General features: G+C 47.3%; 1 protein-coding gene across 11 annotated transcripts in view; it reads right to left on the bottom strand.

Moving 5' to 3' along the window:
• APBB2 (amyloid beta precursor protein binding family B member 2) overlaps positions 1-20,672 on the bottom strand; it is a 388,585-nt gene that overhangs the window by 12,784 nt on the left and 355,129 nt on the right. For 10 of the 11 annotated variants that reach the window (XM_019413533.2, XM_019413479.2, XM_019413526.2 and 7 more), the window contains 2 exons: positions 2,845-2,959; positions 177-264 (listed from right to left, as the gene is read on the bottom strand). In XM_019413533.2, the coding sequence (XP_019269078.1) occupies positions 177-264; positions 2,845-2,959 (203 nt within the window). Of the gene's footprint in view, positions 1-176; positions 265-2,844; positions 2,960-13,129; positions 13,493-20,672 lie in introns of those variants that run through there. The other variant, XM_053901614.1, reaches the window with a different exon arrangement.

The raw sequence follows: 20,672 nt of genomic DNA, 5'->3' as shown, positions 1-20,672 counted from the left end.
TTGACACAAAATGAACTCTGCGCACAGGAGGCTCCCTGGGGCTGGTTCAGTGTGCGTTTGTTGGGTTGAGCATGGTTTTTAAGGAGACTAGAAATGGCCGGGAGCCCTGTGAGACCTTCTGGCTCTTGACTAGGATGGACAGCACCATCGTGAAGACAGCAGATGCACTGACCTACCTTGCAAGGGAACGTCGAGATTCACATTGGTTCTTTCCTGTAAGGAACTGCAGGCCAGGGCTTTGGCATTCTTCCGTTCGGCCATAATCTGAAGGGGAGAAAACACACTGTGGTTTGTGGTTACAGACGCCCTGCCTGCAGCTATTCCAGCCAGCAAAGGGTCTGAGTGGACTTTGCTTCCAAGCTAAGCTGGCTTTACATACAGTCTACTGCCTGACTTCCCACCCCCGTACTGCACACATGGAGAAGTGTGCTCATTTTCCCCAGGGGTAACCGGTGAATGACTAGCCCTCAGAGCCCCCTGATTGTTTGGAACTCATTCCTCTACTCACCTGGCTCCTACCTCTAGTGAAACAGCCCAAACAAATATCCTCTGCTGGCCCACTGTGGTCAGTGAGACACGCACAGTAACGGACTTTTCCCACTGCTTCTGAATGCTGGCTGTTAGGTACCCTCTTCCGGGCCCTGGGGATAGCGAATGAGTTCAAATCCCACCTTCGCTACTTACTAGCTGTGTGATCTTGGGCGAGTCACCTGGCCTCTTGTGTCTCATTTCCCCTTTGCACGTTTATGTCCCCAGTGATAAGGTTATGTCAGTTTTTTCAGTGCTCAGCAATATTAGCTGCTATCGATTGGGGTTGTTATTCCTAAACTGTTCAATCTGTCAGCTGCCTACCACATTGGTTCTCTTCTGCTGGGGGCACTGACATCTCCTTTACTGAAAAGTCATCACTTCTCACTTCTGTTTACACAGTGCTGGTGTGGCTTAAGAGCCCAACCTTCGATGACCCAAAAGGTAACTCACACCTTCATTCCCAGCCCAAGCTTTCTGAAAATTCCAGACAGAACGAAAGTCACTTCTTCTCCAGAGCTCCACTCCACCCTTGTCTCGGCCTGCGCCTGGGACAGCAGGCAAGGAGGCGGCCGAGTTTAACAACATCAAATTTTAACTGAGCACGTCCTCTGTGCCAGGCCGTGTTCTGGGGGCCTTACGCTCCCCAAGGACAAAGATTTTTCTTTTCTGTTTTAGTCTCTGCCGTGTTCTTAGAACAGTCCCTGGCATGTAAATAGTGTTCAGCGGTGCCTGTTGCAGAAATAGAGGAAGAAAATGGCACCTAGGGAGTGTGCTGTAATGCTGTAACAGGTGCAGCCGGGCCCAGGCTTGTTGATGCACCAGTGTGAATCTGGGCTGGGATAAACAGTGGTGTCGGGACCAGCACCCATCCTGTAAGTCCTGGTCACCTGCATCAGAGCAGCAGACTGGTCCCAGCTCCTTCCCCCCTGAGGAAATGTGGCTGGCACCTGCTTTGTCCCTGCTGCCCAGCAGTGGCTACAGTCTGGGCGTGGCTAGCTCAGAGGAGCTGCAATGAGGCTGGGTCTTGACATCCGCCTCAAACCAGAAAGGTGACGTCCAGCAGAGGTGACGGTGAGGTCTGGTGTTTAGATTCAGTAAGTAAGTTTGGGGAGTAGAAAGGCCTGCCTGAAGGGCATCTGTGACAGTGTCCTGGGGACCTGGCTAATCACTATCTGAACACAAGACGGCAGGTGATATGGTTGCTAAAAATATCAATCACCCCAGTATTGCATCTTTGGAGGTCAAGGGACAGAGTGGCCCATGGTCTTTTCTCTACTGGCTCACCCTTAGAACACTGTGTTCATTCAGGGGGAACCAACTACAGTACGCTCAGAAGCGGGTGAGGGGCCTGGTAACCATGTGACCCAAAAGAGATGGGGGTGGGGGTTCTGGAGAAACGAGGGAGACAGGACAGATACTTGTCCAGCACTTCTAAATGTACAGGTACAGTTCACAGCTTCAAATGTTTTAAATAACAAAGGGCTGCCCAGCAAACAGACAAGATGGAGGCATCTTTCCCTGTTGCTACAGATTTCACATCTCAAGTAAATATGCGGAAGTTCTAGAGAAGAGGACTTCAGGTCTACACAAGAAAGAACTCTGTAACAGTCAGCGCTGCTCATTTACTAGAACAGCCTCTTGAAAAGTAGGGGGCCCTGTGGATGGAGGTCAAAGGAGGGACCAGGCAGAGGGTGGGGATGTTTCTAGCAGGACTGCTCTGCTGGAGGGAAGGAAGGCTAGTCCCGAGATGCCCAACTGTCTGTCCTCATTCTGAGGCTCTGTGACTCTGGTTAAGGAAGCAGGACCTCCCCAGTGTGAGACACTGACCACAGCCCTGCCTCACAGCCGGTCAGTTTCCATGAGCAGCTATGTGTCCTCCTGGAGTCAGTGCGGGTTCACGGCAACTCCCGGCTGCCTGCATTTGCACAGACACCCTTCCTTCTCCCTGTGTTTACTCTCAGATCAGGGGGCCCTGTCTCTGGAAAATCTGCCCTGACTCCTTTCCCCCTTTTCCGAGTTAGGCTCGGGGTACCCATCTCTACCACCTCGCCCGTCACTGTTCTGCCCACCTACCATATCCTCCAAACTGTGGGAGGGTCAAAGGCTCTGCTCATTTTGTGGGTGGAGAGCCATTGAGAGCACCACCTGTAATGCAGGAGTACTTTTCCTGGGCTAAATACATGGTCTGCTCGCTTCTCCTGAATGCAAGGCACAGGTTGGCATGCCCCCTGCCCCTGCCCTTTCACGGCCCCTTCCCTGCTCAGGCAGTGAGAAAAAAGAGAGGGATTGACCACAGTGTCCTGACCTGCTTACCTTGGAACAGATTTCGTGGAGACTTGTGGCGATGGCTTTTGCTGGTGTGTCACATCGAAATACATGACATTTCAAAATTCGCGTATCTTTGTCTCTTGCTACATAAGCAAAATCTCTGTGCAAACAAAATTTATCAGTATGTTAGAAAAGGAAACTTTACCAACACGCCCTCTAGTGGCGAATGTTAGCTGAGCAAGGAGCCGGTATGTCAGTGCCAAACAGAGTATGCGAGGGCTAAAAACAAAACGTAAACTTCAATAGCTACCCCAAAATGGAGGAGCAGTTTCATGGATTTAAGAATTCATTTCTGGGGCGCTTGGGGGGCTCAGTCGGTTAAGCATCCGACTTCGGCTCAGGTCATGATCTTGCCATTTGTTGAGTTCGGGCCCCATGTCAGGCTCTGTGCTGACAGAGCCTGGAGCCTGCTTCGGATTCTGTGTTTCCCTCTCTCTTAAAAATAAACATTAAAAAAAAAAAAGTTTTTTAAAGAATTCATTTCTGAGTAAAAGAACTACAATGTTTCCCAAAGTTAGTGTGCTGAACTCCTGGAAACTCTTACAACCCTTAATGAAAAACCGAATTCTTGATGAACTTTCTCTCTAGTGTAACAACAAATACCATGATTATAAAAGAGAAAAGGGGCTTGAGAAGAGCATGAATGTGCATGAGCGCTATTATGACAAACGCAGTGGTACAGCAGAGGCAGAACAATAGGGGCTGATGGGTAAACACGTGCACGGAGAATGCGTCGGACCCACAGCTGCAGGAGAAAGCGGACGGGCAGTCACGGGCTGGGCTGTGACACAAGGAGACACCGCAGACTGAAATCCCGTCAAAGGCGCTTGATTCTGTTAAGCGCGGCTCCCACTCCAGAGCTCGGGGTGACGGCGGCAGCATGGCACTCTATACCGTCAGCCCAGCCACCTCGGTGGGCGTGCAGCTGGTGCTGCGTGTTAGCATCTGTTCTGCTGATGAAAAGGATATCGACTGTGGCAAGGCCTGGCTTCAAAAGAACCGGGCCGAACAACCAACTGTAAAACTAAATTTCTTACTGTTCGTACTGGAGGACAGTGGTTTAAAGATCGAAGTGTTTAAGAACAATACACGCCCAGATTTACCCCATCTGGATCACAACGCGTTCTTTGTGTTTGTTGCTTAAGCCAGGATACTGTCTGTAAATGTAACCACACATGGATTTATTTTTAATGGTTCCTCTTAACAAAAGAACTGGTGGTCTTTTCACAGACCATGACAGCTGCTTTCTTCTAGATATCCTTGGCTTCTTTGGGAAGGCACAGGGATCTACCCACTGGAGGCCACTGGCCATCGTGGAGATGTGGCAGGAAAGCCTCCCCTGCATCGCACGCCATGTGCAGTGGGGGCTCCCGAACCCCGACCCCAGGTCAGGGCACTTCAGCCTCAGCCTGTCCACACCTGGCTTCAACACCTGCTCCCCCCAACCTTCTCCTTCCTCATGTTCTGTCTCAGCTGGTGTCCTCCATGCTAGAACCAGGAGGCCTTCCGGACTCCCCCTCACCCTCTGTACCCACCCCCTGTGTTTGTTTGGCCAGTTTTACCTCCTGAAAAACGTCCTGAACCCATCGCCCCTTGCCAGCCCTACGACCTCTCGGGCATTCTCAGCAGGTCTCTGCTCCCTGCCTTTGTGCACACGGTCTCCATGCCCTTGTCACCATGTGGGACCCGGAGATGAGCAGATCGCCCTTCCCAGTGCTGCGGTCACAACTTATGCACGTGGCACTTAGCACTGGGTACCATCGGTGTCTGCGTAGGAGCGTGTATTCCCCACAAGTCATTAAAGCTCTGTGAAGACGATCTGTGTCTTATTCATTCCCAATACCCAGTCCAGGCCTGGCCATATAGGTACCGAGTGTTCCTTTCTCTTTCCGGCATGGGTCCTGCAGCACGCATCCTGATCTCCTGAAGGGTGAGCCGGCCCTCAGTCAGAGGTGTCAGGCTACACGGCAGTGGGCTGAGGGGTGGGTCTGGGTGAGGCACTGGGCCCAGACTGAGCGATGAGCACAGTCTTAAATTTTTTTTTTTTTTTTAACGTTTATTTTTGAGACAGAGAGAGACAGAGCATGAGCGGGGGAGAGTCAGAGAGAGAGAGAGGGAGACACAGAATCTGAAACAGGCTCCAGGCTCTGAGCTGTCAGCACAGAGCCTGATGTGGGGCTTGAACTCATGAACCGCGAGATCATGACCTGAGCCGAAGTCAGACGCTCAACCAACTGAGCCACCCAGGCGCCCCGAGCACAGTCTTATTCTACACTGTGTTCCTGATGCCTTTCCATTCTGGTCTCAACCACCATCAAGACAACACGGTACAGTAAAACCTTGGTTTGCGAGCATGATTCGTTCTGGAAACATGCTTATGATCCAAAGCACTTGTCTATTAAAGCGAATTTCAAGAACCATTGGCTCAGTTGGGATCATGTGACGTTCCACGTCATGTACTACTTGTATTGCAAGACATCGCTCCTTTATCAAGTTAAAATTTATGAACAATGTTTGCTTGTCTTGTAGAACGGTTGCAGAGCAGGTTACTCGCAATCCAAGGTTTTATACTGTATTTAAAAAAGAAATGAGAGAGGGCCTCACTTTTGGAGACCATGCTCAAGGGAAGCCCTGTTTCTAGCTCCCAGCTCTCTGGCTTCTTTTCTTTCCTAAATGGATCCTAAAGGAATATACGTGGTGTCTTACCATGCACAACTGTTTCCCTTCAAAATTCCATGTTCAGGGGCACCTGAGTGGCTCAGTCGGTTAAGCGAACAGACTCCTGGTTTCAGCTCAGGTCATGATCTCGTGGTTCGTGAGTTCGAGCCTCATGTTGGGCTCTGTGCTGATAGCCCAGGGCCTGCCCAAGATTCTCTGTCTCCCTCTCTCTCTGCCCCTCCCCCTGCATGCACGCTCTCTCTCTCTCTAAGTAAATAAATAAAGTTAAGTAAATAAAGTTACATTCAGCTGCGGTCAAATCTGTTTGGTTCTGTGGTCACCAACAACTCTGTGTGGATTTCTACAGTTCCAAAATTTGTCGCACCTACTCTCCCAGCATCCTTATTCCAGCCAAGGAGCTCTCCTCTCTGCTCTGGAAAGGCAGGTCCCCACTCATGGCATCTCTTCTCACTTGGCGACCGCTGGTATCCCTGCACTGTCAGGGGGGCACTGCTCCCTCTACTGCACGGTCCATCCAGTTCAAGAGCCTGCTGGGTGCCAGGACCTTGCTGGTGTCTAAATGCTTATTATAGTATATAAATTCTATAGCACAAAGGACAGGAGCTTGTCACACACTACTTTTTGTAGTTCTTGCACGGATCTAACGTGTCTGTTGTCTCTCAGAGATAGTAAGGCAATGTCAGAGAGCAATGTATCGGGATTCAGGCAACCCCGATTCCAGTCTCATTCCTGGATCCACTGAGCTATACAACCTCGGGCATGGAGTCTAGCCTCATCTCTAAGTGAGAGAGTTGGAAAAAGAAAAAAAAAAAAAAAAAAAAGGTTTCCCAGGTTCCTGTGTGGCTCTGATATTCTATGGCATAGCTTCCAAGGTCCACCCTGCTCTTCAGGACTGCTGGCCGGCCGGCAAGTGCTGCAAGTGCAAGGTTACCACCAAGGAGGATGAAACAAGCCGTTATCAATGAGCAATGGATCATCCTATCAAACTTCAGCTCCATGCCCTCTGTTCTTTAATATGCAACCCCTCAGGAGTAATTTTTTAAAAAAATTATTATTATTAATCTTCATTTTCTTCTGGCTTCAGGGAAAGTGATTAATGCCTAAGGCAACCATCTGGAACCCACATCTTCCCAGAGGAGAGGCTCAGCCGCCAAAGGCTTTGTTTGGGGGATTCTGACAATTTTTTCTTTTTTCTTTGTTTTTTTACAGCTTTGTCTTTTCTTGTTCCCTCTCAGGTACCAGGCTGATAGATCGGGAAGGTAGGAATCTGTCAGTTTGTGATGGTGAGTGAATCCCATAACTAACCCCTCCAGGTTTTCTATCTGCTTCCAAGGAAAAAAACCAGCATTCTCTCCTCACTGTGGAGGTCAAGTGATCTGTGTGTCTCGAGTCACCCTAAATAGCCGCGAGCTATACACGGAGGTCTGTCAGAAGCAGGTAAGTCCTCTCTTTCAGACCTGGGGCATACACAAGGTGAACAGCTCCCCTTGTGTGCAGCGAAGTGCGTGGCTCATCTAATTTCATTATTATTTAGAATGAAACCCAAACGTTGCTTAACTGGTGGTTTCAAAACCTTGGCTTTCCATAGGGCACCTGGGTGGCTCAGTCGGTTAAATGTCCGACTTCGGCTCAGGTCATGATCTCACGGTTCATGGGTTTGAGCCCTGTGTCAGGCTCTGTGCTGACAGCTCAGAGCCTAGAGACTGGAGCCTGCTTGGGATTTCGTGTCTCTGTTTCTCTCTGTCCCTCCCCTACTTGTGTTCTCTCTCTCAAAAATAAATAAACATTAAAAGAATTAAAAAAAAAAAAAAGCTTGGCTTTCCAGCATCTGATTTCTGAAAAGGCTGTTGTAATAGAACAATGACCCTTCTAGGATGCTCACCCTTAATCTCCAGAATCTGTGAATATGTCACCTCACGTGGCCAAAATGTGATTAAATTAAAGATCTTGAGATGGGGCTGTTATCCTGAATTATCTGGTTGGGCCCAACACAATTACAAGGGAAAGAAGGAGGAATTTTGCTTATAAGTGAAAGAACAGAAGAAGGGGCCACCAGCCAAGGAAAGCAGGCAGCCTCTAAAAGCTGGAAAGACTTCCTCTTGGAGTCTTTAACCACATGGACACCATGATTACAAGTGCGACACTCATTTTAGATTTCTGATCTCCAGAACTGTAGGGGGATAAATTCGTGTTGCTTTAAGCTGCCGTTTGTGGTAATTTGTTAAAGCAGCAATTGGACTAATACGGCTGCCAGTTGGCTTTATGTTCTAACCAAACTATGACATGATTAAAGACTTCTGTTTTTAAAAAATATTCAATTCCCTCCACAAATAGCTTCTGAGGCACTATTACGTGTCAGGCACCAGAGATGCAAACACAGACAAGGTTCAGCCTCGGAAGCCCACTGTCTAATGATACGGACGTCCAGTGAGATTTGAGCTGCATCTTTAAGTATAGTAAGGACCTCACCAGGGTAAGAAGGGTAGTGGACGGTTCACAGAAGATTCAATGTGAGCACAAGCAAAAGCATGGAAGTAAGAAAGTCCACAGAGTGGTGTGGTAAGGGGCCGAGGGTGACTGCAGGGAGGCTATATGTGTGGCCAATCAGCAGTCTGGCCATCTGAGCCTTGCAGTATGGCATGTGACCCCACATGACAGGGGTTTTGAAAACTTTCTTTGGGTGGAACAAAGTGGGTCAAGGGAGCACCCCCCGATGTCAACATAGTAGCAGAGGATGAGCCTGATGCGGGCTAAGTTAGCATCTGTGAGAACAGGGTGGAGGAGACAGATGGAAGGGAGGTGTTGGAAGGACGGCTGACACTGATGGGTGTGATGAGGGGAGAACCCAGAATAACTCTAGGGTCCTTGCCGGACCAACTATGTGCCCTCACATCGAGGTGGGGAGAGGGGAGGGATTTGGTGAAGGAAGCTCATGAGCTCCATGTTGGGCAGGAAGTGTGAGGTGTTTGAGGGCCTCCAGGTGGCCAGGGCCACCAAGCAGGTGGACGCTTAGTCCCTGAGCTCAGGCCTGTGGTCTGGACCAAAAACATGGACCTGTGGGCAGCAGTAGTCAGGAGAGCAGAAGAGAGTGTAGAGAATGAGAAAAGACAAAACGAAGCCTGGACCGAAAGAGAAAGGCATTAAAAAGCCCTGTTGAGGCAGGAGGGCCCAATGAAAGGGTGGAGAAAGTGTTGGGGAGGGGGCAAGCCCAGGACAAGCTGGTCCCAAAGGCATCCAAAAAAGAGGGTTTCAGGAGAAGTCTCCAGGGCTGCAGAGGCTGTGCAGCAGGAGACAGGCTATTCGGTCTTAGCAACCAATAGGAAGGGAGGGAGGTCTGTGGTGACCTTGGCGTCTTGGGCCTTTTCCCTGGAGAAGGGAGTGGGTCCCAGCTTTAGGAGACTGAGGAGTGTGGGACCTCCTGAGTACAAAAGAACATAGTACATCTGCCTATTTTTTTCTCCCTTAAACTTCTCATTCTGGAACCTCTCAAACACGCACAGTAGAAGAGATAGTCCATGAACTCCCCATGTCCCATCATCCAGTTTCAACAATGATCAAGACATCGTCCAACTTGGCCTTTCAGAGAGACATTTTCCAATCAGTGTTAGGGTTCTAAGAGACCTTATGCTCACATGTAAGAGCACTCCGACCTTTCCTAGAGATCTTCCTGTGTTCTGAGGGGAACAAGAAACCTCCACAGCTATAGTGTTCCTGACAGACTGCAAGCCTACGCTGTTGTGATGGGCCTAGGGCCACGTGGGAATTTTGGAGGAAAAGCACCAGGTGCCACCGGGGGTCACACAGCCAGGCAGGGCCCAAGGTGGCTCTGACACTGCATGAGGGGGAGGGTCAGCCCGCTGCTGGGGCATTTCAGGAACCTTTGCCTACAGAGCCCTCAATGGCTTTCCTGCCACCTCCCACCTTCCCACCTTCCTTCCTCAGAGCCGCCAGTAGCCCTTGGGCTATACAGCTACCTGGCTTCCGCGGCTCAGATGGGCTTCTATGCCTCCCCCAGCGACCGGGTACCCTGGTGGTCATGCACCCCCCCAGGGCTTTGGTGCGCTCATTTAAAACCACAAAGCTGGTCCAAATGATCTCTGAGGTCCAGTCAGAACACAGCTCCTACTTTTTCCAACAGAGTCTTCCAGATGTCTGAGACATTCTGTCTGACACTCAGCAGCAAGAACCATTTTCGTCCTTTGCTCCAGCTTGCTCCATTTACAGTGCTGGATGAGGAGCCATTTGCTAAAAGAGGCGCTGTTCCAGTCCCCTGCTCCCCACACATTTATTTTGTGCAGTCATGGGAATCACAGTGTTTCCTTTAAAAACCAGGAAGTGATGCCCCCCTCCCCCGCCACCCAGTATGGTAGAGCAAGTCTTGTGTTAAAAGCCCAGTGTGACAGTGTCATGATGTAGTGATGTCTTACTGGTTTTTTAATAAGTCCCTTTTGTATAAAACAAAAACAAGAAAGCCCCCAGGAAGTGGAAGGCTTATAGCCGTAGCTATCTGTGCCCCTTCCTTAAACTTGAACAGAAGTGAGCACCTTTCATCTTTTGTTTACGGCGCCCTTGTGTTTCCAACTCTCTACTCCTTTTGCTGTTCTCGTTGGTAATTATTCCCCCAGAGGACCAGCCTCCAGTTCTGCCAGGGAAAAATGTCAGCGCTAAGAATCGTACATGACAGCCTCAAATTTCTTAATGGCAAGGAAAAAGGACAAAAGAATGCTTTTATTGTTCTCAGTTGAACAGCATTTTAATCACCCTGTAGGGGCTTAATCCATCTTTATGGAATGAATGAAGACATGATTCTTTATTCAAATGGGTTCTATTAAAAAAGAGCCAAGACAGAAGTATTCACCCTTTTCCTCCCTCTCTCCCCCACAACCCTCTTACATAAATGGAATTTGCTTCCGTGCTTCTCTCTCCTCAAAAGGAACTTACAAGGCACCTTCCGACCTCTTAGAGGTTAGCCAGGCTAACACTAAAAACCCCCGTCTACAGATGCCCAGAGAGGTGGCACCTAGGATATTTCAGTGGTATGAAATCTTATTTGCTTATTGAATCAGTCTGTTCCACTGCAGGAATGCTCCTGGTGAGCCAACATACATATTTTTTCCTAAATAACGACCTGAAATTTGCCTCCCTGCAACTCTGGCCTGTGGGACCGAACTTTGCCTTCTGAAGCAGCCCCACATGAGCCGACCCTGTCAGCTGCAGTACAGCCCAGGCTTGTCTGGGAGTGACTTTCTCCCCTCTTTTCTAAGAGATTCCCTTCCATTCAGACTCTCACCAAATCTCCGCTGCTAGCAGTCCTTACCCAGTCTCCACAAAAAGATAACGCCTTCCATGTAATCTGTGTTTGCTCAGGTCAAAAACATGTTTGATGCTGGGAATTTGTGAAGGCTGGCATTCAATTAATGGGAGTTGTCATTATAAATGAGGAAAAAGAAGTCAAAGAAAAAGCCTCCTTTGAAATCCTGTCTCCTTATCCAAGAGTGATATTTTCATAATTATTTGCATTCATATGAATTATATTAAGACTTGCTGAAATATATAAAGACGCTTTCCTCCCTGCTTATCTTTCTGTAGAATCTTATAAGCCAGAGTTGCTTTAACTGCACAGGACAGGACCCACATGCAAATAAAGACAAATAGCAACAAAGAGATTTGATGGAAACATTACATGTCTAAGCCCTTTATGACCAAGGGCTTTATCCCCACTTTGTGTTACCTGCACAGGGCCCGGAGGGAGGAGGAGTCTTGTTTTCAAGACTGTTTGCACTCCTTTGCCTCAATGCTCTTATTTTCTGACTGGACTTTGAAAATCTCATTTTGGGGGTGGGAGGAAGGGAGAGGAAGAAAGGGGATGAGAAAGCCATCCTCCTAGATGGCCAATCAGAATGTTACACACACACGATTGTTTGTTTTTTTAATTTTACCCACTGGCACATCAGCAGGCATCACTAATTTCACAAAGCTCTTGCCTTAGCTTTGTAAACTCAACTTTCTTTCTCCTTCGCAAGCTTAAGCAGATGCTAAGTACAAATATGGGAAGTTCCTGGGATGCCCATTCAGAGGGCATTCCAGTAACTCATCACCTGGGTAAATACACATTCTCCACAGGGAATCCTTCACTAGGCACTTCCGTGAGACATATAAGCTGTGTCAACAGATTTGAAATTCTACCATCTGCAAATAATCAAGGTGGCTTTGGTGGACCAGAATTGGTATTCGTATTCAGAGCTTCCAGAGAGGAGATCTGAATAAATACAGAGGGGGCAGGAGCTAGTGAACATCTTGAGAATATCCTCACCATTGGTTCAGACAGGCCCTCTCATTACTTCAGATGAGGGAGCTCCCATGCCTCATCCTCTGGAAGCTTCTACCACCTCCAGAAGTTACAGCCTCCTCAAAGATAATTAAAGATTCAGTCAAGTTTGCAGATTCCTGTAACCATACCCTCGGGAAGACTGATTCTGGAAGTGTTGCCCAATCAATCGATGCTGTCTCCCTTCCCCTCCTCACCACTGAGCACTGACGGCTCAGCCCCAACCAGGCGGGAGCTCCCCTGAAATCGACTCCAATGCAAAGAGGCGACTGCCTACATCTCTTCACTTTGCCAAGCAGTAACCACAACCATTCTTTCAAAAAGAGAAATTTCAGAGGCACCTGCGTAGCTCTGTCGGTTAAGCGTCAGACTTCGACTCAAGTCATGATCTTGTGGTGCGTGAGTTCGAGCCCCATGTCGGCTTGCAGCCCGGAGCCTGCTTTGGATTCTGTCTCCCTCTCTCTCTCTGCCCCTCCCATGCTCATACTCTGTCTCTCCCTCTCTTTCTCCAAAAAAATAAACATTAAAAAAAAATTTTTTTTAAAAAGAGAAATTTGAAAACTTTCTTCTTCCATCAAAAACAGAGCTTTAATTAAGTGATAAAGTGTGGAGCTTAAAGCCCCCCAGTCAGCCAAATGGGCCGGTTGACACTGAGCGCTGGAAACACACACACACCTGAGGTACAAACACCTGCTTTTCGCTTCAGAGTTATACCCTTTCCAGAGTTTGTTCATCTAGATGTGGGAAAGGAGAAGAATCCATATACTTTGACTAATAATCGAGATTGAAATGGAGTCAGTCCTTCTGGCCACCAGCCTGCAGTCAAACCTTCCCAATGAAACTCCAGAGAATACATAATTTAAGCCCTAATATTAATTTTTCAAGAAGCATGACAAGGCTGATACGACATGGGACCCAGCGTTAGTATTTCTCCTCACGTTTACTCCCCAGCATGCGGCTCCGACCCCTCCCAGCCATAACTGAAGTGACCACGTTCCGGTTACACCTTCATCACTTTTGCCCATCGACTTCCCCAAACAGGGCCAAATGCAACAGAGGGTCGGGGGCCCAGATGCAACTCCATACTCTGTTCTACATGAGGACACATAAGAATGATGATAGAAGGTTAAACAGAACACAGTTCTGCTTTTCAAAGACAACGACGTCTGTGGGGGTCGCAATATGGCATGAAGAAAGCAAGTGAGCTGTGCCAAACACTTAAAAGACACCACGAAGAGGGAGAAGTGAAAATCGGTTGGTTACCTCTCTCTGAATCCGGGAAGGCATGAGGGAACAGAGCAGAAACAACACGTTAGCATTCACACGGCATCCAGAAAATAAAACAGTCCCGTTAACGGCAACTCCAAGCGCTGACATCCCATCCCTTTTCCCAACTTTGCTGCAACGAATAGCCCTTTGGTGCTTATTTTAGCCGAGCTCTGTCGCACAGAAGTGTGTATTTCGAGCCATGTTACGATGAAGCCAAGAGATGCCAGCTGAGTTTAGAGGCAACATATCAACCGGGGGAGGTAATCAAGCTTAAAATATCACAGTCAAATACAAGAAACTGTTTGCGGTAAACACTGGCAAAGCACTTATCTTCATTTTCCAGCCCCACCTGCTCCCAATAAACAACATACAGAAACAATGATGTGGATACAGCCTTACCTGTTTTACTAACTTCTGACATTCTATTAATTGAACTACAACATTATAGTCTAGGTACGTTCACTCAAATGCATCATGAGAAGGCAACAGAGCGGGAGTGAGCAGAGACAGCAGAAGGTCAAGGGCAGAGGTGGGATGTGGGAGGGCCGGCAGGGGGAGGAATCATGTGTCAGGGAAGAGAGGACTGGAAGCGGAGAAGGGATGAGAACAACTTCGGGTTTGGGGCCGAATGCTCAGCTGCCCTGCGCTGCCAGGGTGACCCTAAAGAAGTCACTTAACTTCTTGACCCGGAGAGCCCACCATCCCCTTGGTCTTGTCACAGCCAATCTGAAAGGGCCTGAGGACCACAGACTTTCTAGATGGGTCACATGCATGCAGGTAAACACAGAGCAAGTGGACTGAAGAGGCAGGGGCACCAGATAACGAGAAGGAAGGGGAGAAACTCAACCTTCGCAGAAACCTGCTGTTTCAGGTGCCCCGCGGCCAGGGTCACGGAGTGGCCAGCAGGACCCTGCAGACACGAGAGCTCAAATCATGGTGTGAAACAGCAAGTACGCAGGGTAGTGAACCACAGTCACGAAGCCGAAAGACAGACCTCTGCATCCTGACACAGAACAATGACCATGACATATTATCTATCAAGTGGGAAATCAAACAAGCAAGCCGTCCAGACTGCAGATACACGGTCTCATACAAAAAACAAGAAAGTTGGAGTGTGTATTTTGATATCCAAATAGTAACATATCTGGAACCTCATAACATGCAAATCGTCAACTGTTATCTGGAGGGATGGTGTTATGGAGGATTTTCTTTAATACATTTGTTCGAATATTCTCCAATAAGCACATGTGACTTTTGTACTACAGATGTGTAAATATCTACTTCACTATTTCAGGGACCCCACTGCGGTCAGTGCACCCCAAAGCACGGGTGACAGTACTGTAACATAGGCGACTGCCACACAGTGACACCCCAACAACTACCCTTTCTTGAGTTCTGGCTCTGTGTTGCCCAAACAGCAACCCAATGAGGTAAGTTTTACCGTTCTCACTGATAAAAAGGTAAACAAGTTTAGAGAGGTTGAAGAACTTGACGAAGGTCACACAGCGAGTACATGATGAAGTTAGGGTTTGGTGTAGGTCGGCAGGACTCTCTGATCCTAGGCTTCTCACACTGCACCCATGATGGGCACCCCTTCCTCATTCACGGTCCTGTAGAACCACCTCACGGTTTGCCTCCCGAATGGCTCAGAGGGTTACCACGCACACGTATTCAAGACAGGAGCAAAGGTTTTGGCAAAGAACCTGGGGCTTTACATGCACAGGGGAACCTCCTTCCTTTTCCTTGGCTTGTGAACTTTTGTTGGGGGAGAAGGTGGCTGAAAATTCACAAGAGAGGCCCTTTAGGCTGAGTACGTAGACAGAGCTGTGTTCAGATCCCTCCGGTAGCTGTGTTCCCCTGGGTACGTTACTCACCGTCTCTTTTTCCCGGGCTCCCTCTACGTGCCAGGCACACTGTGTTAGGTGGTTCCCCCCCTTCGAAACTGCTTCCTCATCAGTGCAAAGGGGAGAAGGACACGTGGCTCAGGGTAATCATGAGAATTAAATGAAATGAGACGGTGTGAGTACAAGAGTACCTGCGTGTAACAAAGTGCAATAAACTGCTTCCTTCCAGTTTTCTTCACTGAGTCATCTGACGGTTTCATGTCTCAGCTGGGTCATGCTGGGCAGCACTGGAAGTGAAATGTCTCCCATTGGAAGGGAAATCACTGGGGACCCTCTCCTCAGATTGGCTGGGCACTGTTTACCACAGGTTGAGGGGAAGTCACCTGTTGCTCGTGTCCCTCTGTCAAGGTTAGTCTATGGACGTAATTATAGATCATCACCAAAGGATCCGAAGACCTGGGTTCTAGTCCCACATTGAGCACTAGGTAAGTCTCTTAACCTCTCTGAGTCTCGGTTTCTCATTTCAGATGAGATGGTTTCGTGCTCAGATTTTTTTTTTTTTTCTAATCAGAAAAGGGTCTGTTAGAAAGCTTTGACTCTTAAAAACAAAAAAAGAATGAGCCACTAGCATTTCCCTGGCTAGCTTTTGATTTATACCAAATACTTTTAATTTTTTACTCTTAATAAAAAGCCTATGCCTACTGTATGGCAAAAACTTTGCCTGATAATGTTCAATCTAGAGACTTTAGAATACACTCTGTTTCTTTTGGGTATAATTATCATGGAAGCCTTGGGTATTAGATTAGATCAGACCCATTATTAGCGATTCACTTAAGGAAACAGCATCTATATGTAGCCACTGAGTTTTTTTCCCCTGAAGGTGGAACTTGGAAAAATGATACTGCAAACTCTTACCAAGGTCCATCCTTTTGGGGTTAATAGACACTGCTTGATTTGAGTATGGAAGTAAAAGCCTGCCACAAATAGGGACCTGAGAGAGATCTTTGAAATGTCTTTCAAAAAATGCAGAAGAGTCAAAGCGGCAGCTGCTTCACTGATTTAACACCTTATAAATTTGCCAAGAAGGAAACATCAGCCCAAAGCTGGGCTCCTGCATGAGGAGCATCCTTCCAGGAGGCTAAGTGTAGACTCAGGCACAAGCTGACTCCCTTCTCACTGTACGAGATGCAGTGCGAAGAATTCAACTCCGGGATTAATTCCACACCAGCCACGCACCCAAGGCCGCCTGATCAGTATGCTCTCAGCAGCTACTTCTTGGGAAAATGAACGTGGGAGTAATTGGCAATGTTTTCATTAAAATAAGCCTGAAATAACAGAACTACTTGGCATGTGTAACTGGGCATCCAAATGAATAGGAAATTCCTCAAAATAAACAGCACACCAGAATGACAATTCCTATTCCAGCTTTTGGAGGAGGACGCGCCTATCCCCCAGCACAGCGGCCTACTTCATATGTGGCACACACCCTCTACTTTTCACAAACTGAGCACGTAAAGCAAAGACCTGCCAGCGTGCTTCTCGCTCCATTTTTACAGAAGTCTGTTTCATGCTACTATCTGATGCCTGTCTTTCATCACTGGGGGGGTCCTTGGGTGCCTTTCGAGCACCAGCACAGACCAGCATTAGCCACAGGACAATGAAGCAAAAACTGAAACTTTATGAAAACTTTCCTATCAACTCCTGAACCTGGCTGTCTTATTTTTTCTCCCAGCTTCAAGGTTTTTGTTTTTGTTTTTCTTCCCTCCCTGACGTTTATTGGCTGTTTGCCCTTGGTCAAGGCCCTTAGGCTCTTTGTTCTTCAGTTTATTCATCTGTAAAATGGGACTAATAGTGGCACTAACCCCCTAAGAGTGCTGTGAGGGTTATACTCCTAAATCCGTGTAAGGCTCACGGTGTGAGAACATCCAATGTGGACTCGACATGCATACTAAGCAGTGTACTAACCAGGAGGTCTGTGGAGAGGATCTCCTAACCTGATTTGGATCTTGGAACCTCTTGGAATCTGATGAAAAAACTCCAGAAAGAAATGTGCATGGACCCACAATTTTACGTACAACCTTAGGAGGATGGGGGAGAAGGTTCAATAACCCCTGAAACTCATTTACAGACCCCTTCAGAATCCAAATCCTGCAGGTAAAAGAGCTCTGAACCGAATTCTGGATTTATGCAAATTTACCATCTGGTGTCTGGAATTTCAGGGAATTCAGCTCCGGGAAGGGCTCTGTCCTTCCCAGGACCAAATGGTGCCAGAAGCACCTGTCTTTGTTGAGTGTGCCTTAGTCTGCCAGCTAGTTTGCTCCCCACCTCCCTCTCCTGCCCCCCAGGACCGTGCAGCCTGTTAGCCTGCAGAACTTGCAGAAGCAGGGAGTCAGAGTTCCAACAGGACTAAGTGTGAAGAAGAGGATCTAAAGTGGTATAAGGTTATTGAAATTCAAGGCACATTCTTCTAAACAAAGGACTTTCTCATGCCACTGGAGAGAAGACACAATAGTTACCAGCCAGCTTACTAATGAGGGAAAGAGGGATATTTGAGAGCAACAGGAAATGAGTTTTTGGTGGCTTTTTCGTTTTTTTTTTTTTTTTTTTTTTTTTTTTTTTAAGTCCCTGTTTGAAGACAGCAAGAATTAACAAGGTCTGCTTTCATTTGGGCTGTGCTACAGTAAAACAACAACAAAACAACCTTGCTTCTCTGAGTATCTGTGAAGACAGAACACACATACACATACAACTTACACTTACTTCTCAAGTGAGAAATAACTCATGCCATGTTACGGTTTCAAGGTTTAAAGTTTAGGGCAAAATCAAAGGGAAGAATTATGTAAGTTATACCCAAACTGTGAAACCATGGTCTGGCTTCCTTCCTGAAAGCAGAGGGGGAGAAACAAAACATACTCAGAAGGCTCCTCTCTGGCTTTGACACAGTAGAGGGAAGAAGACCAGTCTATACTAGGGAAGTGGTTTCCATGTGAGAAGTGTCACAAGGACATAAAGTACCAGGAAGATATAGACAACGCACGCACCCAGCCGTGGGCAGGGTCTCGTTCGGGTAAGGCGCATTCCTAAATCTGTTTCTAAATTTCCAAGAGGATTTAGGGCTATCACTACACACAGCCAATCCTTTCTTTGCGCACACAGGAGTGCTAGCATAGCTAACACAAAGAGCCAAGACATTTGATCATTTGATTTTTGGAATCTTCCATCTAGATACAAGTACTCTTGATATTCTGTAAACTCAGTGATACCTCAACAAAAACAGACATCAACGCTACGATGACTAATAACGAAATCACAACAGCAGCTCCCATTTTATTGAATGTGCTGCCCACCCAGGCTCTGTGCTTGGCACACGTTATCGCCAGGCTACACGGTTAACTCTGTGTGGGAGAACCAAGATTCCAGGACTTTCACTTTCAAACCCCCATCACTAAAGAGTGGTACATCTACAAATGGAACCTGCGGGTCTGCCTGCCAGGTCTCTCCTCCTTTGTTGTGTGGTTCTAGGGCACCAGGCACCCGAGCCTGCCTCCCTCCCAGCTAAGGGGCTCTCCTCAGGACCCCAGCCCTCGATGAAGACAGGTGGTCTCAGCTCTCCGCTCCTATCTCTATCCTATTGGATTTTTGGTTACACCACTGCTGGACCTGGTGACAAAAAGTAAGTGTGCTCTATTTGGTTTAAATGATGTTCCCAGGCAAAGGCTGAGGGTTTCATCCTTTGCACAGCAGCCGATTATCCTGTTGCTGCCCTGCTTATGATCCCCTCCCAAACTCCCTGCCTCACCCACAACCCGCTGGGCTCCAGCCACACTCTGATCCTTCTGTCCTCTCACACACATGCCTTGACCTTCTGCCCTGGATGACTTATGCCCACAGGTCTCCCATGGGAAGGCTCCTCCTTATTGTCACCACTTCCAAAAAACCCTTCCAGGCCACCCAGTCATTGCCAACACCTGCAGCCATCTAACACTACCCTGCTTGGTCATTGTTCCTCCTTCCACCCCACAAAAAAGTAAAATCTGTGTGAGCAGGAACTTTCCTACTGTGTTCACTCACCACTGTGTAAGTGTTCACTCACCACTGCCTGGCACATTGTGCCACATAATCAGTAAATGATTCTGAATGAATGAATAGAATGAATGAATAACTAAACAGGGTGAACAAAGAACCCCCCTGCCTAACTCCTGATCATGTCCGTAAGAACCTAAGGCAATGATCCTGTGAATACCACAGAGTTGGCTGAATTTCTTTTTCCCCTGTTCTGATCATCACAGATGGTACTTTAAAAATGACTTTAGTTCATATTCCATTTTCATGTCATCTGAAACCACAATGTTAATGAAACATATCTCATAGGAATGAGCATGGAGGAAAGTTGTGGAAAGATTATCAATCTCTTGTGACTCTATTTGAAAGTGAAACAAATCTATACTTTGATCATCTCCAGCAGAAACCACAATAATGTTTCCAGAGCCCCTAACTAGATTCCTCCTTCAGAACGTTTGTCTAAATGAAAAATGGCTTCTCTGCTCCTGAAGAAATCAATATATAAATTTCCATTGTATATTGATTTCTATCAAGACTTATCAGCTCCTCGGATAATTTTCTTTATATCTGTACTCTAAAAGAAATAAACCTTTGCTTATCACTTAGGGAAAAGACTCCAGACAAGACATTTCCATATACACTAAGGCAGAGGACACATGAGGAGCTGCACCACAAAGCATCACAGAACATTCCCGACGAGGCTATCTTGGCAGGAGTTAACTTTTTGACACAATTTGAAAGAATACCCATCTTTCCCATTCAGTAAGGTTACTTTTTATATGCGGCTAGTCTCCTTGTTCCAGACTCTTTTTTCTTCTCTATCGAATATAAGAAATCTTTAAAACCCAAAAACCACAATCTCATCACCGTAGCATTCTATTTTCACTGTCTGACTTTACCTTTCTTTTATTGTCCATATTTGTCCATATGTTCATATTTGACAAATGCAATAACCGTACCACCTTGAAGAAGCTGAAGTGTGGGCTTGGGATGTTTGAATAATGGTTTGTCACAGAAGCACCCCAAACAGCCTGACCTTCTCCAGGAATTCTGTTTGGAGGCTGGTTTTCAGAATACCTCAAAGCTGGCCAAAAGCGACTGAACTTTCTAACTTCTGAAGGACAAGGTCCCTATTTCAGCTGTCACTGTGGGTTCCACTCTGGTCCTTTAAATCAGGGGTGGAAAACTACGGCCCCAGGATCAGAGACCATCCACCTCCTGTCTGTTCTTATAAAGAGTCACTGGAACACAGCCACACCCACTCGTTTCCTCTTGGCTACGGCCGTTCTTGCGCTAAGATAACAGAACTCGAGTGGCTGAGTTTACCCACAGAGCCCCAAATATTCGGTATCAGGCCTTTTCCAGAAAAAGTGTCCAACCCTGCTTAGATGACAACCTGATCCAGGGGTTGTAACATACAGTGTAGACCAACACTGAGATTAGGACCAGCTAAATGATTTGTGAAGCCCAGTGCAAAATGAAAATGGGAGGCTCTGCGTGAAGAGATTAAGAAATGCAAGATGGTAAGAGCAGAGCATTAACCTGAGCACGCACTAAACCTGTCCAGGAGCCTGAGATGCTGCAATAATCCTTGTTGCGGGTGACCAAACTCCACCGCTAGCTAGAAACTA

This window comes from Panthera pardus, unplaced genomic scaffold (genome assembly GCF_024362965.1).
Source record: "Panthera pardus isolate Hobbes unplaced genomic scaffold, ASM2436296v1 HiC_scaffold_13, whole genome shotgun sequence".
Lineage (NCBI taxonomy): Eukaryota > Metazoa > Chordata > Mammalia > Carnivora > Felidae > Panthera > Panthera pardus.
This window is presented reverse-complemented; position numbering and strand designations above follow the sequence as displayed.